The following is a 26,047-nucleotide window of genomic DNA, read 5'->3' on the forward strand; positions in this document are numbered from 1 at the left end:
AGCCAGGTGCAGTGGCTCACACCTGTAATCCCAGCACTTTGGGAGGCCGAGGTGGGCGGATCACGAGGTCAGGAGATCAAGACCCTCCTGGCTAACACGGTGAAACCCTGTCTCTAAAAATACAAAAAATTAGCCAGGCGTGGTGGTGGCACCTGTAGTCCCAGCTACTCAGGAGGCTGAGGCAGGAGAATGGCGTGAACCCAGGAGGCGGAGCTTGCAGTGAACCGAGACACTGCACTCCAGCCTGGGCGATGGGCGAGACTCTGTCTCAAAAAAAAAAAAAAAAAGGCAATACCATGGAAACTGACCTGTTGCCAAGCAAGCAGAGAACTAAGCAACAACTCAAAATGATAGTTAATCATCTGACATATAAAATCTTAATTCAGTTTGGAAGTTATCAATATCTGACATTTAAAAAGAGCCAGATGGGCCGGGCGCGGTGACTCACACCTGTAATCCCAGCACTATGGGAGGCCAAGGCAGGCGGATCACGAGGTCAGGAGATTGAGACCATCCGGGCTAACATGGTGAAACCCCATCTCTACTAAAAATATGAAAAAATTAGCCGGGTGTGGTGACCGGTGCCTGCAGTCAGAGTCACTCGGGAGGCTGAGGCAGGAGAATGGCGTGAACCCAGGAAGCAGAGCTTGCAGTGAGCCGAGATGGCGCCACTGCACTCCAGCTTGGGAAACAGAGCAAGACTCCGTCTCAAAAAAAAAAAAAAGAAAAAAAAGAGCCAGATGTTTAAAAATCTTAAAAACATGGTTAGGTGCAGTGGCTCATGCCTATAATCCCAACACAGTGGGAGGCCAAGGAGGGCAGATCACCTGAGGTTGGGAGTCCAAAACCAGCCTGACCAACATGGAGAAACCCGGTCTCTACTAAAAACACAAAATTAGCCGGGTGTAGTGGCACATGCCTGTAATCCCAGCTACTTGGGAGGCTGAGGCAGGAGAATCCCTTGAACCCAGGAGGCAGAGGTTGTGGTGAGCCGAGATCATCGCACCACTGCACTCCAGCCTGGGCAACAACAGCAAAACTCCATCTCAAAAAAAAAAGAATAGTTAATTCAAAAAACAAACTATCTCAGCCAGGTGCAGTGGTTCATTCCTGTCATCCCAGCACTTTGTGAGGCCAAGGCAGGAGGACTACTTGAGGCCAGGAGTTCAAGACCAGTCTGGGCAACGTAGTTAGACTCCATCTCTTTAAAAAAAAAAAAAAAAAAATTTAAAAGGCCAGGTGCGATGGCTCACACCTGTAATTCTAACACTTTGGGAGGCCAAGAAGGACGGACCACCTGAGGTCGTGAGTTCGATACCAGCCAGGCCAACATGGTAAAACCCTGTCTCTACTAAAAATACAAAACTTAGCCAGGCGTGGTGGTGCACACCTGTAGTCCCAGCTACTTGGGAGGCTGAGGCACGAGAACTGCTTGAGCCTGGGAGGCGAAGGTTGCAGTGAGCTGAGATCGCACCACTGTATTCCAGCCTGGGTGACAGAGGAAGACTCCATCTCAAACAACAAAACAAAACAAAAAAAGTGAAACTCCATCTCAAAAAACAAAACAACAAAAAAACACCTATACTCCTTTGGAAAATTCTGGGCTAGAATCATCAATACTGTAGTCAGATTTGTTTTCTTTTTTTTTTTTTTTTTTTTTGCTAAGAGATACTGGCTCCTGTCTCTCAGGCTAAAACGCAGTGGTGTGATCAGAGCTCACAGCAACCTCAAACTCATGGGTTCAAGCAATCCTCCCACCTCAACCTCCCAAGTAGCCAGGACTACAGGTGCACGTAGAGACCAGGTCTTGCCATGTTGCCCAAGCTGATCTCTAGCTCCTGGCCTCAAACAATCCTCCCCCTCAGTCTCCCAAAGTGCTGGGATTACAAGTGTGAGCCACTGCATGGGGTAACCAGCAAGCAGATTTCTAAGAGCAAATGAGATGAGATGGAGTACTTCATCAGGAATATTGAAATGAACAGGGTTGGGCGCAGTGGCTTACTCCTGAAATCCCACCACTTTGGGAGGCCGAAGCAGGTAGACTGCTTGAAGCCAGGAGTTAAAGAGCAGCCTGGCCAACATGGGGAAATCCCCATCCCTACAAAAAATACAAAAATTAGACCAGGCGCGGTAGCTCACACCTGTAATCCTAGCATTTTGGGAGGCCGAAGTGGGCGGATCGCTTAAGATCAGGAGTTCGAGACCAGTCTGGCCCAAAACCCCGTCTCTACTAAAAATCAAAAAAAAAATTAGCCGGGCATGGTGGCGGGCGCCTGTAATCCCAGCTACTGGGGATTACAGCAATACCCATGTAATACCCATGCGGTGGCTCATGCCTGCAATCCTAGCACCTTTGGGAGGCCAAGGTTTGGGAGGAGGGGACCACCTGAGGCTAGGAGTTCAAGACTAGCCTGGGCAACATGGCAAAATCTACACTTACACTTCCAGTCAAGGTGGAGTGCCATGAACCAGATTTAACTTGTGTAATATATTATGAAATATGTATTTGGTCTTTGTCCCTGGTTCCACACTCCCTTAGCCAGATGTGATGGCAAAACCCTGTAATCCCAGCTACTGGGGAGGCTGAGGAGGGATGATCGCTTGAACCCAGGGGTTCAAGACCAGCATGGGCAACACAGTGAGACCCTGTCTCTAAAACAATAAAAATTACCAGGCATGGTACAGTCCCAGCTATATGGGGTGCATAGCTTGAGCCCAGGAATTTGAGGCTGCAAGGAGCTATGATCACGAAACTGCACTCCAGCCTGGGTTACAGAGCAAGACACCTTCTCTAAAAATATAAATAAAATACCCAAAAGAATCAAATGGAACAATCCACGAGGCTCGCATGGGAAAAGGAAGAGTGCCGGTTTCTCACAGCCAGAGTGGAAAATCACATAGTCCATGGACTATCACATAGAATCCCCAAAAGGATTTTGACTCAATAGTGGGAAATAGCCCTATACTAAATGGCTTTGATCTCACCTAACAGAGCTTAAAAGCAAGACTTCATCAAACTATTTTTAAGTATTTTAACCATGTCCCAGAACAAAACTCAAGAATATTTATAGAAATACAAAAATATCCAGCCTCCAACAAAGTAAAATTCATGATGTCTGGCATCCAAAAATCAACAGATAAGCAAAGTAGGTGGAAAAGACAACCCAAAAAGAGGAAGAAAAAAAAAAAAATCAAGCAACTGAAATTGACCCAGAAATGACACGTGATAAAATTAGTAGACAAGGGCATTAAAAGAACTATAGGCTGAGGCCGGGCATGGTGGCTCATGCCTATAATCCCTACACTTTGGGAGGCCGACGTGGGCAGATCACCTGAGGTCAGGAGAGACCAGCCTGGCCAACATGGTGAAACCCTATCTCTACTAACGATACAAAAAGGTAGCCAGGCGTGGTGTTGAGTGCCTGTAATCCCAGCTACTCAGGAGGCTGAGACAGGAGAATCGCCTGAAGGCGGGGGCGGGGGGAGGGGGCGGGGCGCAGCAGAGGTTGCAGTGAGTCAAGATCACACCATTCCACTCCAGCCTGGGCAACAAGAGTGAAACTCCATCTCAAAAAAACAACTAAGCTCTCCTAAGCTTTTCATTTCAACTTGCTCTTTCAAATAACCTTATTTTGAACACCTTATTGGCAATATTTAAACAAATATATCCCTAGAGGAATTCAGTACACAGTCATCATACATTTATCAGCTGTACCCATCTCAAATTTCACACACTCAATAAAAAAGGAAAAACGTCTGAATTAACTATAAAAATTAATAATAATGAAGCTTTTGGGCTAGGCACAGTAGCTCACACCTATAATCCCAGCACTTTGGGAGGCCAAAGCGGGTGGATCACGAGGTCAGGAGATTGAGACCATCCTGGCTAACAAGGTGAAACCCCGTTTCTACTAAAAATACAAAGAATTAGCCGGGCGCGGTGGCAGTCACCTATAGTCCCAGCTACTTGGGAGGCTAAGGTAGGAGAATGGTGTGAACCCGGGAGGGGGAGCTTGCAGTCGCACCACTGCACTCCAGCCTGGGCGACAGAGCGAGACTCCGTCTCACACACACACACACACAAAGTAGTAATAATAATAATAATAATAAAATAATAATAATGCTTTCAGTCCATCAAAATGTCTACATCATTGCCACCCAACTGAACTTGCTGGGAGGATAAAAATACTCTATTCTGAGCTGTCCAATATGGTACCTAGTAGCTATATATGATGCTGAATATCTAAAATGTGCCCAGTGTAACAGAAGGACTGAATTTTTAATCTTATTTAATTTTAATTAATTTAAATTTAAATAGTTACATGTAGCTAGTGGCTACATTATTGGACGGCACAGCTCTAGATAACTACAAGGAAAATCTGAACTAAAATTTTGAAGACTAGAATTTTCAAAATAATTTTTATAACATGTACAGCTTATATATCATATAACACTAATTTTCAAATTAACTACGTAATTCCTACATTTTAAGGCTTGACTTAAAGGACCATTTCTTTCTCTTTTTTTTTTTTTTTTTTTTTGAGATGGATTTTTGCTCTTGGTGCCCAGGCTGGAGTGCAATGGCACAATCTTGGCTCAGCAACCTCCGCCTCCAGGATTCAAGCAATTCTCCTGCCTCAGCCTCCGGAGTAGCTGGGACTACAAGCACGCACCACCACCCCCAGCTAATTTTTGTGTATTTAGTAGAGATGGGGTTTCACCATATTGTCCAGGATGGGCTTAATCTCTTGGTCTTGCAATCTGCCTGCCTCGGCCTCCCAAAGTGCTGGGATTACAGGGGTGAGCCACTGCACCTGCCCTTAAAAGACCATTTCATATAAGACTTCCTGGTTTCTTCAACTCCCAATCCTCCACCACAGGAAGGATCGAGTAACTCCACTACTCTAAGCATCTCAGTACTCTCTGCACTGTCATCAGTAGCATTTTCACGCCTGTAATCCCAGCACTTTGGGAGGCCGAGGTGGGCAGATCACCTGATGTCAGGACCAGCCTGACCCGCCTGGCCAACACAGTGAAACCCTGTCTCTACTAAAAAATACCAAAAAAAAATTAGCCGCGCGTGGTAGCGCATGTTTACAATCCCAGCTATTCAGAAGGCTGAGGCAGGTGAATCACCTGAACCTGGAAGGCGGAAACTGCAGTGAGCCGATATCGCACCAATGCACTCCAGCCTGGGCAACAGAGTGAGAGACTCCAACTCAAAAGACAGAAAATAAAAAGTAGAATATTGAAACTCTCATACATTAATCATGGAGTATAAAATGGTTAAGCTACTATGAAAAACAATTTAATGGTTCCTCAAAAAGTTAAGCACAGACTGGGCACAGTGGCTCACATCTGTAATCCCAGCACTTTGAGAGGCCAAGGCAGGCGGATCACCTGAGGTTAGGAGTTCAAGACCAGCCTGGCCAACATGTTTCCCCATTTCTACTAAAAATACAAAAATTAACCAGGTGTGGTGGCATGTACATGTAATCCCAGCTACTCGGGAGGCTGAGGCAGGAGAATCGCTTGAACCCAGGAGACAGAGGTTGCAGTGAGCCGAGATCGTACCACTGTCACCCCAGCCTGGGCAACAGAGCAAGAGCCTGTCTCAAAAAAAAAAAAAGAAAACAAAAAAAATTAAGCACGGAATTACTCCATAACCCAGCAATTCAGCTAATAGGTATATACCCCTAAAAGGATGAAAACAGATAAATACCTGTACATGAATGTACCTAACAGCCCAGTTCACAATAATCAAAAGGTAACAACAAGCTAAATGTCCATCAACGAATGAACCAGGTCTAGTGGATCACACCTATAATCTCAGCATTTTGGGAGGCTGAGACAGGAGGAGTGCTTGAGGTCAGGAGTTCGAGACCAGTCTGGCCAACATAAAGAAATTCTGTCTCTCCACAAAAAAAAAAAATTAAAAATTAGGCCAGGCGCCTGTAATCCCAGCACTTTGGGAGGCCGAGGCAGGCGTATCATCCAAGGTCAAGAGTTCGAGACCAGTCTGGCCAACATGGAGAAACCCCCATCTCTACTAAAAATACAAAAAAAATTAGCCAGGCATGGTGGCTCATGCCTGTAATCCCAGCTATTCAGGAGGCTGAGGTGGGAGAATCACTTGAACCTGGGAACTGGAGGTTGGGGTGAGCTGAGATTATGCTATTGCACTCCAGCCTGGGCAACAAAAGCGAAACTGCACTCCAAAAAAAAAACAGAAAAAATTTTTTTAATTAGCCAGGAATTGCAGCACGTGCCTGTAGACTCAGCTACTCAAGAGACTGAGGCAGGAGGACAGCCTAAGCCCAGGAGTTTGAGGCTGCAGTGAGCTATAATCAAGTCACTGAGCTCCAGCTGGGCAATAGAGCAAGACTCTATCTATAGAAAGAAAACAAAAACAAATGAATAAATAAATTTTAACAGACACACAAAATGAACTATTACTCTGCCATAAAAAGCAATGAAGCCCAGGCACGGTGGCTCACGCCTGTAATTCTAGCACTTTGGGAGGCCAAAGCAGATGGATCTCCTGAAGTCAGAAGTTCAAGACAAGCCTGGCGAAAATGGTGAAACCCCATTTCTACTAAAAATACAAAAATTAGCCAGACGTGGTGGTACGCACCTATAATCCTAGCTACTTGGGAGGTTGAGGCAGGAGAATCGCTTGAACGAGGGACGCAGAGGTTGCAATGAGCTGACATCATGCCACTGTCCTCCAGCCTGGGTGACAGCGAGACTCCATCTCAAAATACAAAAACAAGGCAAAACAAAAAAACAACAAAACCAGGCTGGGCGCGGTGGCTCACCCTTGTAATCCCAGCACTTTGGGAGGCCGAGATGGGCAGATCACAAGGTCAGGAGATCGAGACCATCCTGGCTAACCCGGTGAAACCCTGTCTCTACTAAAAAATATAAAAAACTAGCCAGGCAAGGTGGTGGGCGCCTGTAGTCCCAGCTACTCAGGAGGCCGAGCCAGGAGAATGGCATAAACCCAGGAGGCAGAGCTTGCAGTAAGCTGAGATGCGGCCACTGCACTCCAGCCTGGGCAACAGAGTGAGACTCCGTCTCAAAAAAAAAAAAACAAAACAACAAAACAAAACAAAAAGCAATGAAGTACAGAAAGTATCAATACTGACTCAAGCTTCAACAGGAATGAACTTCAAAAACGTTACACTAAATGACAGAAGCCAGACATGAAGGTCACATATCCACTTATATGAAATTTCCAGAATAAGTAATCCAGAAACAAAAAGCAGGTTGGTTGTTGCCAGGTACTGAGAATGGAGAATGAGAAGCAACTCATTCCTCATTGTAATGCATATGAGATTTTCTTTTTAGGGTGATGAAAATGTTTTGGAACTAGACAAGGGTAGTGGCTCCACAACAATGTGAGTGCACTGAATGCCCCTGAATTGTTCATTGTAAAATGGTTAATTTTTTTTTTTTTTTTTTTTTTTTTTTTTTTTTTGGAGATGGAGTCTCTCTGTTTCGCCCAGGCTTGAGTGCAGTAGCGCGATCTCGGCTGATGGCAACCTCTGCCTCCCCAGTTCAACCAATTCTCCTGCCTCAGCCTCCGAAGTTGCTGGGATTACAGGCGTGCACCACCACGTCTGGCTAACTTTTTGTATCTTTGCGTTTTTTTTTTTTTTGAGATGGAGTCTCGCTCTGTTGCCCAGGCTGGTGTGCAGTGGCACAATCCCGGCTCACTGCAACCTACGCCTCCCGGGTTCAAGCCATCCTCCTGCCTCAACCTCCGGAGTAGCTGGGATTAAAGGCACATGCCACCACGCCCAACTAATTTTTATACTTTTAGTAGAGACGGGGTTTCACCATGTTGGCCAGGCTGGTCTCAAACTACTGACCTTGTGATCTGCCCACCTCAGCCTCCCAAAGTGCTGGGATTACAGGCATGAGCAATCATGCCTGCCTAGTTTTTTCTATTTTTAGTAGAGACAGGTTTTCGCCACATTGGCCTGGCTGGTCTCAAACTCCTGACCTCAGGTGATTCACTTGCCTCAGCTTCCCAAAGCACTGGGATTACAGGTATGAGCCACCACGCCTGGCCAAAAAACAGCTAATTTTGTGATGTAACTTTCACCACTTTATATAAAAAAAGAAAACACATCTATGCAAGATATGCATCTCTAATTTATATAAATTCATTATAAGGAAAGATAGGGATAATCAGCTTTTAACTGCAATTTAAAAGACAATTTTTCCCTGAATTTCCATTTGTTATACAGTTGCACTTGGTCCTTATCAAATGTCTACTAAAAAATGCCTATTTGGCAGGGCACGGTGGCTCACGCCTATAATCCCAGCACTCTGGGAGGCCGACGCAGGCAGATCACCTGAGGTCAGGAGTTCGAGACCAACCTGACCAACATGGAGAAACCCCGTCTCTACTAAAAAGACAAAATCAGCCAGGCGTGGTGGAGCATACCTATAATCCCAGCTACTCGGGAGGCTGAGGCAGGAGAACTGCTTGAACCTGAGAGGCAGAGGCTGCAGTAAGCTAAGATTGCACCACTGCACTCCAGCCCGGGCGACACAGCGAGACTTCGTCTCAAAAAAAAAAAAAAAAAAAAAAAATCAAAAAAACAAAAACAAAAGCCTATTCAAGAAAAGACACCACACCAAGCACATATTCTTAGAAAATTCAGCCACTATTTAGCTCTGACAAGTTCATACTATATAACACTTAACAGCCAAGTGCAGTGCCTCACACCTGTAATCCCAGCTACCTGGGAGGCTGAGGCAGGAGGACCACTGGTGCCCAGGAAGTCAAGACTGCAGTGAGCCATGTTCCAGCCACTGCACTCCAGCCTGGGGAACAGGGTGAGACCCTGTCTCCCAAAAACAAAAACAACTTAAAACCTGATTTGGCGGTTCAAAAAACCATGCTACTACCCTCAAAGAAATCAGACATACATGACACCACCAGCTCCCAGAAGACTCTCTGGTACTGAGTAAGATCAAAACTAGTTAAGCACCTACTCTTCTCTTCCTCCTCCCCTGAACTCCCTATATCCATGCAAAGTTTGAAAGCAGAATACCAACCCCAGCAGCTTCTTTGTCAGTAAAAGTAAAGCAGGGCAGGAACTACAACCTTCAGCGAGAGTATGGGTGTAAACACAGTCAGGTGCAGTGGCTCACACCTGTAATCCCAACACTGTGGGAGGCCAAGGCAGGCAAATCACCTGAGGTCAGGAGCTCAAGACCAGCCTGACCAGGCTGGCCAACATGGCGAAACTCTGTCTCTACTAAAAATACAAAAATTAGGCTGGGCATGGTGGCTCATGCCCGTAATCCCTGCACTTTGGGAGGCCGAAGCAGGCAGATCACTTGAGGTCAGGAGTTCAAGGCCAGCCTGCCCAACATGATGAAACCCTATTTCTACTAAAAATACAAAAATTAGCCAGGCGCCGGGCAGGGTGGCTCACGCCTGTAATCCCAGCACTTTGGGAGGCCGAGGCGGGCGGATCACAAGGTCAGGAGATCGAGACCACGGTGAAACCCCGTCTCTACTAAAAATACAAAAAATTAGCCGGGCGCGGTTGTGGGCGCCTGTAGTCCCAGCTACTCGGGAGGCTGAGGCAGGAGAATGGCGTGAACCCGGGAGGCGGAGCTTGCAGTGAGCCGAGATCGCGCCACTGCACTCCAGCCTGGGCGACAGAGCGAGACTCCGTCTCAAAAAAAAAAAAAAAAAAAAAAAAATTAGCCAGGCATGGTGGTATGCACCTGTAATCCCAGCTATTCGGGAGGCTGAGGCAGAAGAATCACTTGAAGCAGGGAGGTGGAGGTTGCAGTGAGCCAAGATGATGCCACTGCACTCCAACCTGTGCAACAGAGCGAGACTCCATTTTCAAAAACAAACAAACAAACAAAACCACAAAGACACACACATGGCCTAGCCTACAGTCAGGATCATCAATATCACCATCTTCCAACTCCATATCTTGTCCTACTGGAAGGTCTTCATAGGCAATAAGACACATAGAGGTGTCATACTCTAGAGTAACAATGCCTTCCTTCTGGAATACCTCCTGAAGGACCTGCCTAAGACTGTTTTACAGCAAACATAAATTTTGTAAGTAGGAATACACTCTAAAATAACCATAGAAAGTATAGTATAGTAGTTGGCCGGGCGCGGTGGCTCACGCCTGTAATCCCAGCACTTTGGGAGGCCGAGGCGGGCGGATCACAAGGTCAGGAGATCGAGACCACGGTGAAACCCCGTCTCTACTTAAAAAAATGCAAAAAATTAGCCGGGCGCCGTTGTGGGCGCCTGTAGTCCCAGCTACTCGGGAGGCTGAGGCAGGAGAATGGCGTGAACCCGGGAGGCGGAGCTTGCAGTGAGCCGAGATCGCGCCACTGCACTCCAGCCTGGGCGACAGAGCGAGACTCCGTCTCAAAAAAAAAAAAAAAAAAAAAAAAAAAAAAAAAGAAAGTATAGTATAGTAAATCCACAAACCAGTAATAGTTTTTTTTTTTTTTTTTTTTTGAGACGGAGTCTCGCTCTGCCGCCCAGGTTGGAGTACAGTGGCCGGATCTCGGCTCACTGCAAGCTCCGCCTCCCAGGTTTATGCCATTCTCCTGCCTCAGTCTCCCGAGTAGCTGGGACTACAGGCGCCCGCCACCTCGCCCGGCTAGTTTTTTGTATTTTTAGTAGAGACGGGGTTTCACCGTGTTAGCCAGGATGGTCTCGATCTCCTGACCTCGTGATCCGCCCGTCTTGGCCTCCCAAAGTGCTGGGATTACAGGCTTGAGCCACCGCGCCCGGCCCAGTAATACAGTTATTGTCGTTATCAAGTACTATGTACTGTATATAACTCCATGAGCTAGATTTTATAAGACTGGCAGTGCAGTAGGTTTGTTTATACCAACACTACACAAACACCTGAGTAATGCTACACACTGCTGCACTATAGACAAGGTGAAGTTACTAGGTGACAGGAATTTTTTAGTTCCATTATAATCTTATGGGACCACTGTCCTTGACCAAAATGACATTTGTTTTGCAATACATGACTGTATGGATAGCCTTCAGTCACACCATCAAAAGAAATGGCTCTTCTAAAAAAACTCCAACCATGTTCTAAGTTGTGAAGATGACTCTTTCAACATACATGCAGGAATAAAGCAACTTAGTCCAATTTGTCCCCAGGCAACCAAGCTAAATACCTCCCATTTCACCTGTTTTCACTGCCAGGAAGAAAAGGAATGTAACTGGACCACAAGTTGGCTCTGGCAACCCTAAACATAAAATTCTCCAACACCTGGGGCCACATGGAAACAACTAATCAATGGATCCAATGAAGCCTTGCTCCTAAGTGTTTTTTCTTCTTTCTCTTTTTTTTTTTTTTCAGATGGAGTATTGCTCTGTCACCCAGGCTGGAGTGCAGTGGCACGATCTCGGCTCACTGTAACCTCCACCTCCCCCACCTCCCAGGTTCAAGCAATTCTCATGCCTCAGCCTCCCAAAGTGCTGGGATTACAGCCTGGCTAATTTTTTTGTATTTTCAGTAGAGACAGGGTTTCATCATTTTGGCTACACTGATCTCGAATTCCTGACCTCGGTGATCCACCTGCCTCAGACTCCCTAAGGGCTGGGATTACAGGAGTGAGCCCTTGCACCCTGCCTAAGTGTTTTCTCTTAAAGAGGATTCTGGATGACCCTCTCTAAAATACACTAAATTGAATTCTGATTATACTTATAAATCAGAATTCCTATATTTATAATTAACGGTCTATCTTGTTGATCCTTTTCCTTTCTTAGTGAAACACAAAATAATGATGTATCTTACAGCTGAGGGCCTCTCGGACTGGATTACCGTGGCAAGTTATCAGGCGGAACCATAAGACTCAGCCTCTCAATGCTGAGGAAACAGAGGTTTCCTCATCTGGAAAATGGAGATAGTGACTTTACATCCTATGACTGTTGTGAGGGTCAAATGATTTGACGTGTGTTAAAACTAGCCTGGCACAGAGTAAGCAACTTGGATAGATCTTTTTTTTTTTTTTTTTTTTTTGAGACGGAGTCTCGCTCTGTCGCCCATTCTGGAGTGCAGTGGCGCAATCTCGGCTCACCGCAAGCTCTGCCTCCCGGGTTCACGCCATTCTCCTGCCTCAGCCTCCCGAGTAGCTGGGACTACAGGCGCCCACCACCACGCCCGGCTAATTTTTTTGTATTTTTAGTGGAGACGGGGTTTCACCGTGTTAACCAGGATGGTCTCAATCTCCTGACCTCGTGATTCGCCTGCCTCGGCCTCCCAAAGTGCTGGGATTACAGGCGTGAGCCACCGCGCCTGGCCGATAGATGATTCTTTCAAGGGTTTTCTGTTAGTGATGACAAAGTTGTACCTCCTTATCCACACACTACCCATTGCCTTGTAAGGAGTGGCAAATCCCTAAGACAGCTATTTGTTTTAGTCTATAGCATTTTAACCTTTCGTGGGAAACTAACTGACCATTATAGGATCAAAGCTGTAACTTTAACCTTTAACCTATATGCTACTATAACTACGTACTAGGCAGAAATTAAATCAGAGCTTTTCAAGTCATCCAGCACTGTGATTTGGGTCAACTAGTTAATAGCATGCTGAAATGAGATGAATAACTTAGCTGAAACAAAACAACAACAAAATTCTCAATTCTCAGTAACATTCATCTTAGAAATCAGGAGTATATACCAAGACCAGTCTCTGAGTAGTCTCCAATCAGGAATATATTTTTATCCATTGTCAAATAAACTAAATCCTCCTCCCCCCAACACACATAATATTAAAGAAAAAACAAAAAACATATATGCAATTCTAACAAATAATATCCAAATATATAAAAAAAAAAAAAAAGAGCTCGGCCAGGCGCAGTGGCTCAAGCCTGTAATCCCAGCACTTTGGGAGGCCGAAACGGGAAGATCACGAGGTCAGGAGATAGAGACCATTCTGGCTAACACGGTGAAACCCCCTCTCTACTAAAAAAAAATACAAAAAACTAGCCAGGCGTGGTGGCTGGCGCCTGTAGTCCCAGCTACTCAGGAGGCTGAGGCAGGAGAATGGCATAAACCTGGGAGGCGGAGCTTGCAGTGAGCTGAGATCCGGCCACTGCACTCCAGCCTGGGTGACAGAGCGAGACTCCGTCTCCAAAAAAAAAAAAAAAAAGAACTCACACAAGTCCATATGAAAAAACCAACACCCTATAGAAAAATAGCAAAACAGCCTGGGAAACACGGTGAAACCCTGTCTCTACAAAAAAATACAAAAATTATCCAGGCGTGGTGGCACACTCCTGTAGTCCCAGCTACCTCGGAGGCTGAGGTGGGATAATCACTTGAGCCCAGGAGATGAAGGCTGCAGTAAGCTGAGATTGATCCATTGCACTCCAGCCAGGGCAACAGAGCGAGACCCTATCTAAGGGGGGAAGAAAAAAAAAGAAAGAAAAATAGCAAAAGAAAGATACATTCACAGGAGAAAACGGAGTGGCAAAAAACAAACAAACAAAACATTTACAAAGACACTCTTGGGCCAGGGATAAGACCAACAAAACCTGAAACCCCATCTCTACAAAATATACAAATATTAGCTGGGCATAGTGGAAGAAGCCTATAAACCCAGCTAATCAGGAGGCCAAGGTGGGAAGATCACTTGAGCCTGACAGGCTGAGGATGCAGTGAGCCAAAATTACACAACTGCACTCCAGCCCGGATGACAGAGCCAGACTCTGTCTCAAAAAGTACATATAAACAAATAAATAAAAAACCACTATTTTCGATACTTAGCTAAAAGACACTTAGTACTTTTTGTCACGTTCTTTCCCGGGTGTGGTGGTGAAAAACTGTAGTCCCAACTACTCTGGAAACTGAGGTATGAAGATCACTTGAGCCCTAGAAGTTCGAGGCTATAGTAAGCTATGATCATGCCCCTGCAGTCCAGCCTGGGCGACAAGAGTGAGAACTCATCTCAAAAAAGGGAAAAAAAAGTTCTTAAAAAAATTAAAAATTAGCCGGGCACGGTGGCTCAAGCCTGTAATCCCAGCACTTTGGGAGGCTGAGACGGGCGGATCACAAGGTCAGGAGATCGAGACCATCCTGGCTAACACCGTGAAACCCTGTCTCTACTAAAAAATACAAAAAACTAGCCGGGCGAGGTGGCGGGCGCCTGTGGTCCCAGCTACTCCGGAGGCTGAGGCAGGAGAATGGCGTAAACCCGGGAGGCGGAGCTTGCAGTGAGCTGAGATCCGGCCACTGCACTCCAGCCTGGGCGACAGAGCCAGACTCAGTCTCAAAAAAAAAAAAAAAAAAAAAAATTTAAAAATTAAAAACATAAGACACTTAACCTCATCAACTGGAAAACTTAATTACAGGCACAGTGACTCAAGCCTGTAATCCCAGCACTTTGGGAGGACACAGCAGAAGGATTGGTTGAGCCTAGGAGTTGGAGACCAGACTGGGCAACTTGGCAAAACCCCATCTCTACAAAAAGTCTAAAAATTAGGCATACTGGCTCACGCCTGTAGTCCCAGCTTCTCAGGAAACTGAGATAGGAGGATCACTTGAGCCCCGGAGGCCAAGGCTGCAGTGTGCTGTGATCATGCCACTGCACTCCAGCCCGAGAGGCAGAATGATAACCAAGTCTACAAAAAAAGAAAGAAGCGGCCAGGCACAGTGGATCACGCCTGTAATCCTAGGACTTTGGGAGGCTGATGCGGGAGATCACTTGAGGTCAGGAGTTCAAAACAAGCCTGGTCAGCATGGTGAAACCCCTTCTCGCGCGGTGGCTCAAGCCTGTAATCCCAGCACTTTGGGAGGCCGAGACGGGCTGATCACGAGGTCAGGAGATCGAGACCATCCTGGCTGACACAGTGAAACCCCGTCTCTACTAAAAAATACAAAAAACTAGCCGGGGGAGGTGGCGGGTGCCTGTAGTCCCAGCTACTCAGGAGGCTGAGGCAGGAGAATGGCGTAAACCCGGGAGGCGGAGCTTGCAGTGAGCTGAGATCCGGCCACTGCATTCCAGCCTGGGCGACAGAGCAAGACTCCGTCTCAAAAAAAAAAAAAAAAAAGAAACCCCTTCTCTACTACAAATATTTTTTTAAATTAGCCAGGCGTGGTAGCACATGCCTGTAATCCTAGCTACTCAGGAGGCTGAGGGAGGAGAATCACTTGAATCTGGGAGGCGGAGGTTAAAGTGAGAGGAGATCGCGTCACTGCACTCTAGCCTAGGCAACAAGAGCAAAACTCCATCTCCAAAAAAAGAAAAAAAAAAATGCTAACATAAGCATAGCATTTCTTTTTTTTTTTTTCTTTTTGAGACGGAGTCTCGCTCTGTCGCCTAGGCTGGAGTGCAGTGGCCGGATCTCAGCTCACTGCAAGCTCCGCCTCCCGGGTTCACGCCATTCTCCTGCCTCAGCCTCCCGAGTAGCTGGGACTACAGGCGCCCGCCACCTCGCCCGGCTAGTTTTTTGTATTTTTTTTTTTTTTTTAGTAGAGACGGGGTTTCACCGTGTTAGCCAGGATGGTCTCGATCTCCTGACCTCGTGATCCGCCCGTCTCGGCCTCCCAAAGTACTGGGATTACAGGCTTAAGCCACCACACCCGGCCCATAATCATAGCATTTCAAAAAAATTAATAACCTAACACACACCATGACGAAGATAGGGTGAAAATGAAGTTGTTTACCTTGCTAGTAGAAATGTACTTGTTTGGAAAGCATAAAAGTACATTAATAGCACAGATTATTCCATTTACAAAAACACTAACAATAACAAGAAAACATATTATCACACATTTTTTTTTTTTTGAGACAGAGTCTCGCCTGTCGTCCAGTCTGGAGTGCAGTGGCACGATCTCGGCTCACTGCAACCTCCACCTCCCGAGCTCAAGCAATTCTCCTGCCTCAGCCTCCCAAGTAGCTGGGATTACAGGTACCTGCAACCACACCCAGCTAACTTTTATATTTTTAGTAGAGACAGGGTTTTGCCGTGTTGGCCAGGCTGGTCTCGAACTCCTGACCTCAGGTGATCCAACGCCTCACGCTCCCAAAGTGGTGGGATTACAGGTGTGAGCCACCATGGCTGGCCTCACACACGTATTAAAGTACAAAAACATGTATGGGAATTCTGACAGCCTCGAGAGAAGCCTCTCAGACTTCCCTTCGAGAGAGAAAATGTTGCAAAGGGTGTAGTTAACTGACAGTCCCAGCTGCCAGGAATCTACTACAGCACCCATACCAAAGCAAGGCTACTCTAGGCTGCTCCCAGCCAATGACTGAACACAGCAGACGTTCACAGGGCAGGACCATTCCTGCCCAACAGACTCTTCCAACAATCTACTCTGGCTGAGATTTTCTCTGAACTGCAAGCTGCACTGCAGTTTGAGGTTCCTCTATCATTAATCATCATTCCTTCCCTCTCTTCTTGTTTTTTTTTTTTTTTTTTTTTTTTTTTTTTTTTTTTGAGACAGAGTCTCGCTCTGTTGCCTGGGCTGGAGTGCAGTGGCCGGATCTCAGCTCGCTGCAAGCTCCGCCTCCCGGGTTCACGCCATTCTCCTGCCTCAGCCTCCCGAGTAGCTGGGACTACAGGCGCCCGCCACCTCGCCCGGCTAGTTTTTTGTATTTTTTAGTAGAGACGGGGTTTCACCATGTTAGCCAGGATGGTCTCGATCTCCTGACCTCATGATCCGTCCATCTCAGCCTCCCAAAGTGCTGGGATTACAGGCTTGAGCCACCGCGCCCGGCTCTCTCTTCTTTCACAGGTGTCACACGTGCTTCCAGTGTAAAGGCTCTTGCCACCTACACCTCCTTCCTCTCTTCTTTATCCTTCCCAAGTACACCCTAATGAACCTCTTGCATATCTGTCTTGTCATCTGCTTCTCAGAAGATGCAAACTATCACAGAAATAATATAAATCAACTGTGAATTAATGAATAAAGAAGGCGGGAATGAGGCTTTAGCTGTACCTGAAGCAAATATAACCTAGTATTAAATCAGTGTTTGGCTGGGCGTGGTGGCTCATGCCTGTAATCCCAGCACTTTGGGAGGCCGAGGCGGGCGAATCACAAGGTCAAGAGATCGAGACCACCCTGAACAACATGGTGAAACCCCGTCTCTACTAAAAATACAAAAATTAGCTGGGCATGGTGGCACGCACCTGGAGTCCCAGCTACTCAGGGGGGCTGAGGCAGGAGAATCGCTTGAACCTGGGAGGCAGAGGTTACAGTGAGCCAAAATCATGCCACTGCACTCCAGCCTGGCAACAGAGCAACACTCTATGTCAAAAAAAAAGAAAAAAAAAAAAGTGTTTAATCAAGTCACAGGTACTGTTCTATTTGAAATGTTTTGGTTTTTTTCACAGCTCTACCTTCACCATTCTATTCTTATGATGATTTATAAAAAGGCATATTCTAATTATGCACGTTAACTATCCTATCCCACCAATTTTCAAAATTTTACTCTGACTAGGTCTGATGGTTCGCACCCATAATTCCCAATTTTGAAAGGCCAAGGCAGGAGGATTGCTGAAGGCCAAGAATTTGAGACCAGCCTGGACAACAGAGCAAGACCTCGTCTCTACAAAAAACTTAAAAATTAGCTTAGTAGGGCCGGGCGCAATGCCTCATGCCTGTAATCCCAGCACTTTGGGAGGCTGAGGTGGGCAGATCACAAAGTCAGGAGATCAAGACCATACTGGTCAACATGTTAAAACCCCGTCTCTACTGAAAATACAAAAATTAGCTGGGCGTAGTGGCGCGTGCATGTAATCCCAGCTACTCAGGAGGCTGAAGCAGGAGAATCACTTAACCAGGGAGTCAGAGATTGGCGTGTGCCGAGATTGCGCCACTGCACTCCAACCTGGAAAGAGAGACTCCGTCTTAAAAAAAAAAAATTAGCTGTGTATGGTAGCATGTGCCTACATTCCCAGACACTCAGGAGACTGAGGCGGGAGGATCACTTGAGCCCAGGAATTTGAGGTTATAGTAAATTGATTACACTACTGCACTCTGGGTGACAGAGTGAGACTCTGTCACAAAAAAATAAATAAAAATAACAAAACAGAAGAACGAATTTTAAAAGACATTATTGTACAACTGACATCATCATAGACTATTCATGATGAAAAGAACCAGATTCATGGTTGAGGAACTGAGGCCCCTGCAGATAAAATGACCAGGTCTACCTTACATCACTTTCGTTGTCAGAGACAGGATACTCAGTGTCCTGATAACCAGCTTTGGGTGTCTCCCTACCACACTATCTAATGAAACTGATCACTCACAAAATTCATCATTACCTGCTAAAACCCTGACCTCTCATTTGGGTGAACACTGCCTTAAAACAGTGTTTAAATCACAAAGCATTGGCCGGGGGCAGTGGCTGATGCCTGTAATTCCAGCACTTTGGGAGGCCAAGGCAAGTGAATCATCTGAAGCCAAGAGTTCAAAACCAGCCTGGACAACACGGCGAAACCCCATCTTTTTTTTTTTTTTTTTTTTTTGAGACAGAGTCTCACCTTGTCACCTAGGCTGGAATGCAGTGGTGCCATCTCCGCTCACTGCAACCTCTGCAGCCCAGGTTCAAGCAATTCTCCTGCCTCAGCCTTCTGAGTTTACAGGCATGCACCACCACACCCAGCTAATTTTTCTGCTTTTAGTAGAGACGGGGTTTCATCATGTTGGCCAGGTTGGTCTTGAACTCCTGACCTCAAGTGATCCACCTGCCTCGGCCTCCTCCCAAAGTGCTGGGATTACAGGCGTGAGTCACCATGCCCGGCCAGCAAAATACCATCTCTACAAAGAATATAAAAATTAGCTGGGCATGGTGGCACACACCTGTAGTCCTAGCTATTAGGGAGGCTAAGGCAGGAAAATCACTTGAACCCAGGAGACAGAGGTTGCAGTGAGCCAAGGTCACGCCATTGCTCTCCAGCCTGGGCGACAAGAGCAAAGCTCCCTCTCAAAAAACAATAAAACTAAAACTAAAATAAATAAATATATAAATAAAGCACAAAGCATTGCCAGGCGTGTGCCTGTAATCCCAGCACTCTGGGAGGCCAAGGCAGGAAGACTGCTTGAGCACAGGAGTTCGAGACCAGCCTAGGCTCACGCGAGGTGATACACACATGTATTCCCAGCCACTGATGAGGCTGAGCAGGGAGGATCACTTGAGTCTGGGAGGCAGAGCTTGAAGTGAGCCAAGATCAGGCCACTGCACTCTAGCCTGTGTGACAGAGCAAGACCTTGTCTCAAAAACAAAAAACCACAAAGCATTCACCATAATTTTGGTATATCTATTTTTTTACAATGATCTAAACCATAAAACAAGCAGAACACAGAATCACCAGTGAAAACAAATGAAAGGCATATCGACACCCTGTTCAGTAAAATTACCTATTCCGCATGAAAACCTAACAGTTTTCTGACAGAAGTCAACTCTGAAGTGACAGTTAAGCCAATAACAACCACAAATTTTCAGATCTGATTAAATATATTGGATTAAACATTCAAAATAAAGGTTGCATTTTTAAAGGGCCACTATCTCAAAAATATTCACTATTAACAATGTACACTTCTGAAGCACCAAGGATGTGAATAAACAGAATAAAAATTAAAAATTGGCAGGGCGCGGTGGCTCAAGCCTGTAATCCCAGCACTTTGGGAGGCCGAGACGGGCGGATCACGAGGTCAGGAGATCGAGACCATCCTGGCTGACACGGTGAAACCCCGTCTCTACTGAAAAATACAAAAACTAGCCGGGCGAGGTGGCGGGCGCCTGTAGTCCCAGCTACTCGGGAGGCTGAGGCAGGAGAATGGCAGGAACCCGGGAGGCGGAGCTTGCAGTGAGCTGAGATCCAGCCACTGCACTCCAGCCTGGGCAACAGAGCAACACTCCGTCTCAAAAAAAAAAAAAAAAAAAAAAAATTAAAAATTAAAATTAAAAAATAGTAATGGCCGGGCACAGTGGCTCATGCCTCTAATCCCAGCACTTTGGGAGGCTGAGGCAGGCGGATCACGAGGTCAGAAGATCGAGACCATCTTGGCTAATACGGTGAAACCCTGTCTCTACTAAAAATACAAAAAAATTAGCCGCGCGTGGTGGCGGGCGCCCGTAGTCCCAGCTACTTGGGAGGCTGACGCAGGAGACTGGCGTGAACCCAGGAGGCGGAGCTTGCAGTGAGCTGAGATCGCACCACTGTGCTCCAGCCTGGGCGACAGAGTGAGACTCCATCTCAAAAAAAAAAAAAAAAAGTAATAATAACGGCTGAACACAGTGGCTCACACCTGTAAACCCAGCACTTCAGGAGGCCAAGGCAGGCAGATGGCTGGAGCCCAGGAGTTCGAGACCAGCCTGGACTACATGGCAAAACCCTGTCTCTACAACAAATACAAAAAAATAGTCAGGCATGGTGGTAGACATCTGTAGCCCCAGCCCCAGTGTACTTAGGAGGTTCAAGTTCACTACTGCTGTGATCACACCACTATACTGGTGACAAAGTGTGACCCTATCTCAAAAAAAAAAAAGAAAAAGAAAAACATTATTCATTTCAAAGTAAGTGATGTTTTGCTAATGTAGGAAAGAACTAACCAGACATAGGATAGATAAGCATCCTCACTCTTACCCTATTATTCTTTAACTACTGAATATTAAAAGAAACCCATGACAACTCAGCATAATCTAAGGCAGACAGTATGGAAAGGCAGCCTGGATAACACATGTAAGAACAAAGCCTAAGTTAAAAGTGTAGGGCTGCACTTTGGTTTTTAACTCTTTTTTTTTTTTTTTTTTTTTTTTTTGAGACGGAGTCTCGCTCTGTCGCCCAGACTGGAGCACAGTGGCCGGATCTCCGCTCACTGCAAGCTCCGCATCCCGAGTTTACACCATTCTCCTGCCTCAGCCTCCCAAGTAGCTGGGACTACAGGCGCCCGCCACCTCGCCCGGCTAGTTTTTTGTATTTTTTAGTAGAGACGGGGTTTCACCGTGTTAGCCAGAATGGTCTCGCTCTCCTGACCTCGTGATCAGCCCGTCTCGGCCTCCCAAAGTGCTGGGATTATAGGCTTGAGCCACCGCGCCCGGCCAATTCTTTTTTTTTTTTAATTCTTTAAAAGTTGGTAAAGCTTTTTATTTCAGTGTAAACAGAAATGGTATTCTAATTACCAAGCAATGCCACACTACACCGATCTAGTCTAGGTATTATTTTTTTTTTTCATTTTTTTTTTTTTTGAGACGGAGTCTCGCTCTGTTGCCCAGGCTGGAGTGCAGTGGCCAGATCTCGGCTCACTGCAAGCTCCGCCTCCCGGGTTCACGCCATTCTCCTGCCTCAGCCTCCTGAGTAGCTAGGACTACAGGTGCCTGCCACCTCGCCTGGCTAGTTTTTTGTATTTTTTAGTAGAGACGGGGTTTTACCGGGTTAGCCAGGATGGTCTCGATCTCCTGACCTCGTGATCCGCCCGTCTCGGCCTCCCAAAGTGTGGGGATTGCAGGCTTGAGCCACCGCGCCCGGCCGCGGTATTAATTATTTTATAAGAACTGAATCAGGGCCGGGCGTGGTGGCTCACGTCTGTAATTCCAGCACTTTGGGAGGCTGAGGCGGGTGGATCACAAGATCAAGACCAACCTGGCGAACACAGTGAAACCCCATCTCTACCTAAAATACAAAAAAATTAGCCAGGCATGGTGGCGCATGCCTGTAATCCCAGCCACTTAGGAGGGTGAGGCAGAAGAACTGCTTGAACCTGGGAGGCAGAAGTTGCGTGCAGTGAGCCGAGATCATGCCGTTGCACTCCAGCCTGGGCAACAAGAGTGAAACTCCGTCTCACACACACACACAAATAAATAAACGGGTTGTAACACTTCTATTCCAAAATGGAAGTCTTCCTTCCCCTTAAGCTTTTCAGTTAAATGAGAAGACACATAAAAAACCACTAGAAAATAGTAAAATCTCAATTTTCTGCCGTATCTAGGACTGTGTCCCCCTGCTCAGGTTGGCAAAACAAGGTTTGAAATTACTTTACACCAGTTAGATTCCTTGCCAGATTAAAACAAACACAAAATAAGAAATTTGGAAATTTTAATATCAAGACTCGACCAATTGGCAGCAAGACTATGCAGCAGAACAGTTAGATGTTTTCCTTTTTATTTTTGAGACAGGGTCTCACTCTGCCACCTAGGCTGGAGTGCAATGGCAAGATCACTGCTCACTGCAGCCTTGACCTCCCAGAGATCCTTCAGCCTCAGCCTCCCAAATAGCTGAAACTACAGGTACATGCCACCAAAAATCAGCCCAGCTAATTTTTTTATTTTTTGTGGAGAGGGAGTCTGAGTACGTTGCTCAGGCTGGTCTCCAACTCCTGGGCTCCAGAGATCCTCCAACCTTGGCCTCCCCAAGTGTTGGGATTACAGGTGTGAGCTACTGCAATCTGTTAGATGTTTTCCATTTTAGAATAGCTGATTGCTAGCCAAGTTTATGCTCATACCTATTCCAACAAAAAGCCCAAGGACAGTTCAAAATATTACATTTGCTGTTTCAAAGACTACTACAACTCCAAAGAAGTCAAACTCATTACTAACAATGCAGAGCTGACATCAACATTTCAATGAATGTCAGAAATCTAATTCCTGTTGCTGACAAATATGCCCTTTTCCTTAGTCACATCCAACACATCTAAAGTTTTCAAAATTTATGTTAACAAAAATGTACCAAAAAGCCTACCAACTTACTCAAAGATTTGTGGAAGTCGATTTTTAAAAATAATACATTAGGAACATTTGGTGACAAGCTTTATGTTCTGTGTTTTAAACCAAAGATAAGACTTGACCTACAAAATGAAGACAGGGTCAACTGTAACCAAAACAGTATGCTTCCCCTGGTGGCCAACCGAGGAATGGAGGAGCCAAGCATACAAGAGAAATAGCCTGGTCACCTAGTTCTATCCTATTACTCATAAATGATAAGTGACTACCAAAAAAAAAAAAAAAAAAGAAAAGAAAAGAATTGGAGAGAAGGAAACTATCAAAAACAATAACATGGACTTAAAAGGAACACAAACCTTACGTCAAGAAATCAAAATTTTGGGCCGGGCGCGGTGGCTCAAGCCTGTAATCCCAGCACTTTGGGAGGCCGAGACGGGCGGATCACGAGGTCGGGAGATCGAGACCATCCTGGTTAACACGGTGAAACCCCGTCTCTACTAAAAAATACAAAAAAAAAAAAAAAAACTAGCCGGGCGAGGTGGCGGGCGCCTGTAGTCCCAGCTACTCGGGAGGCTGAGGCAGGAGAATGGCGTGAACCCGGGAGGCGGAGCTTGCAGTGAGCTGAGATCCGGCCACTGCACTCCAGCCTGGGTGACAGAGCGAGACTCCGTCTCAAAAAAAAAAAAAAAAAAAGAAATCAAAATGTTGAAGGCCAGTTTAAGAGAAGTCATTTATTTCCAGTGTCCAAGAGCTCACCTAGGACCTTTAGGTATTTTCACTTCAAAGGGCAGTTTAGTACCTTAATAACAGCTTGAGAGCAATCGCCTTTTTCAAGGACTAGATCACTGGAATTTTCTGCAGTCTTGTTTCCAAGGAAAAAACATGTATGCATTTATCTTTTCAAATAAACTAGTGGTATAACCTACATAGAGAACCCCAGCTCTAAAGCCCTCCAACCAGCGAGGATTGTTAACTCCAGCTTTACAAGATGCTCTGTTGAATTTTATTTCTGAAATAAATCCTGCGTTCTTTCAAACATTTTCCATACCAACAACCTTTAAAGACAGTCTCATACAGAGACTGGCTAGAATCTCATGCATTAAAATCTGACGAATTCCTTTGTCTGATTGGATTTTTTTTTTCTTGTACCACTTTAAATTTGCTTCTACACAGAATAGCAGCCAGGAAAGTAAGTGTTCCATTCTAGGGTGTAGGACTTTCTTGTAGGTGAAAAGCATTTGTTAGGCTAAAGCTTCTGACGATTCTCAATTTCACAATCTCTTCCTCCAAAAAAAAAGGAAACACACACATTTACAAATAGGTCCTAAAATCAAACTGCCACACGCGAGGCTCTCTTCCCCAGGCAGGCGCCCTCTGGAAAACACACTTCCTTTATTGACTGATTTTGGGGGGTCGTTCTTCTACTCGCTTCTGGATGGGAGGGGAGTCAGGAACCAGCAAGAGCCAGAGGCTCGGAGGAGAAGCAAAGGCGTGGGAGCAGCCTTTGGGGAGGGTTCCGATAAAGGGGTCTCTGGCGACCTCCTAAGTCCGGGGCGCTCGCAGGACGCTAACTCTCCGGCACTGCCACCCTTTACCCCTGGCCGAGGCGCAGCTCACCTGGACGCAGGGACCCCCAGCGCCCCCACGCCAGGTGTGGCCGCCTCCGACGCCACCCGCAGTCCTCGGAGGCGCAGGGGGCAGCGGCGCCGGACCGGCTGGGGGCGACCTGGCCTCCACCGGGTGCAGACGCACGTTTGCAGAACACTCGTGTGCGTGTGCGCCTCCTCGTCCTCGCCCTGCTGTTCTCCCCACGGACGGCAGGACGAACGCACACACAAAAAGAAAGTTGTCGGCCGGCTCCCGCCCCCTCGGGCTCGCCGGGGACCCGGGGCTCCCGCTCATCCCCGCCGCCGGCCGCCCGGGGCCGCTACTCACCGGGGTCGAAATCGGGCACCACCGCCTGGTACTGGGGTCCGACCCTCATGCCACCGCCACCTGCGGGGGAAGCAGAACACGGTGGTCAGCGTGGCGCGGGGCCCGGGGCCCGGGGCCGCGGGGGCGGTTGCCACCTACCGTGCTCCTCGTCGCTGGACGAGCCCGAGCTGCCTTCCTCCCAGGAGTTGCTGCTGCTGTTGCCATTGGGCGCCGCCGCCGCCAAACTTTTATTCTGGCCATTATTGGGGGCGGCGGCGGCCGAGGCGGCGGCAGCCGAGGCGGAGGAGGCGGCGGCGCCCGAGGCGGCAGTGGCGGCTGGCGAGGCGCAGGCGGCCGAGGCGGCGGCGGCGGCGGCGGCGGCGGCGGAGGCGGCCGCGTTGTTCCTCCCTCTCCGCTTCCCTGAGACCTCGGGGCCCTTCTCCACCATGGCCGGCATCGGCGGGGGCCGGGGCCGTGCGAAAGTGGCGGGGACCCGCGGCTCCTGAGGAGGGGGCGCCGAGCCGGGGGAGGGGGCGCGGGGCCGGCGCGGAGCCGGGCGGGCGCTACGGGAGCCCACGGGCGCGAGTCCGAGTCGGGGGAGGCCCAGACGGGTAGAGCGCGGAACCGCTTCAAGCCCCCAGCGACGAGCCGAGCGCAACTTTCGCTCTCATCGCCGCCCTCACTTCACTGGCACCAACTACTCCGGGAGCAGCGAGCGGAGAGGGGAGGAGGCAGGGGCGGGGCCTGCAGGGGCGCCTGGGGGGGCGCGCAGCCCAACTGACGCGAGATGGCTCCGCCCCCCTCGCACTCCCATTGGCTCTGGTGGGATTTGGACGGCGAGCGGCAGCCGGGTTGGCTCCGCGGGCCCGTCCGTCCGGGGCGGCGGGGCGGGGGAGCGGGGAGGGGCGGCTCCGGGCTTCCGTTGGCGAGGTTCGGTTGACGCGTATCGCCCGCCGTACGTGGTTTGAGGTTTGCCATCTCCCTACGCCCCATGATCCTTCTCTCTAGGCAGCGGCGAGGAGTTCGCGGCCCTCCCCGCCCCCTCCCCTCGGCCGCAGCCCCCGCCGCTACTGCCCGCACACGCCTCCCGCGGCCTGTGGCCCCCCTCCGCGGGACCCTGCTGAGAGTCCCGTCGGCTTCTCAAAGTAAAATGTGCCTGGCGCTGGAAAGCCGCGGAGCGCCCGGCCGGGACTATTTTCCGCTGCGCGGAGGGGTACGGGCGCGCTCAGACTCCATACAAAGAGGAAACTAATTGGGGGAAACTCGTTGCGCCCCCGCCTTTCCCAGGGGACGCGGGGTTCGTGGGGGCGGGGGCCACGGCGCTGGGGACGGGCTTCCCAGGCTGCCACCTCCCCTGGCGTGAGCCGCGTGGGGACTCGGGTTTGCCGTGCTGCCCGCTAATTGGGTGGGGGAGGCGGGGACCCCCGGGGTGGCTT

General features: G+C 47.9%; 1 protein-coding gene across 2 annotated transcripts in view; it reads right to left on the reverse strand.

The window, feature by feature from the left end:
• The window catches only part of LOC105467381 (REST corepressor 1), a 135,144-nt gene extending 109,751 nt beyond the window's left edge, over window positions 1–25,393 (reverse strand). The window contains exons 1-2 of one of the 2 annotated variants that reach the window (XM_071099547.1): window positions 24,771–25,393; window positions 24,633–24,692 (exon numbers count right to left, since the gene is read on the reverse strand). In XM_071099547.1, the coding sequence (XP_070955648.1) occupies window positions 24,633–24,692; window positions 24,771–25,068 (358 nt within the window). In that variant the 5' untranslated portion in view covers window positions 25,069–25,393. The remainder of the gene's footprint in view (window positions 1–24,632; window positions 24,693–24,770) is intronic. The other variant, XM_071099546.1, reaches the window with a different exon arrangement.
• Window positions 25,394–26,047: the final 654 nt, after the last annotated feature.

This window comes from Macaca nemestrina, chromosome 7 (assembly GCF_043159975.1).
Source record: "Macaca nemestrina isolate mMacNem1 chromosome 7, mMacNem.hap1, whole genome shotgun sequence".
Taxonomy (NCBI): domain Eukaryota; kingdom Metazoa; phylum Chordata; class Mammalia; order Primates; family Cercopithecidae; genus Macaca; species Macaca nemestrina.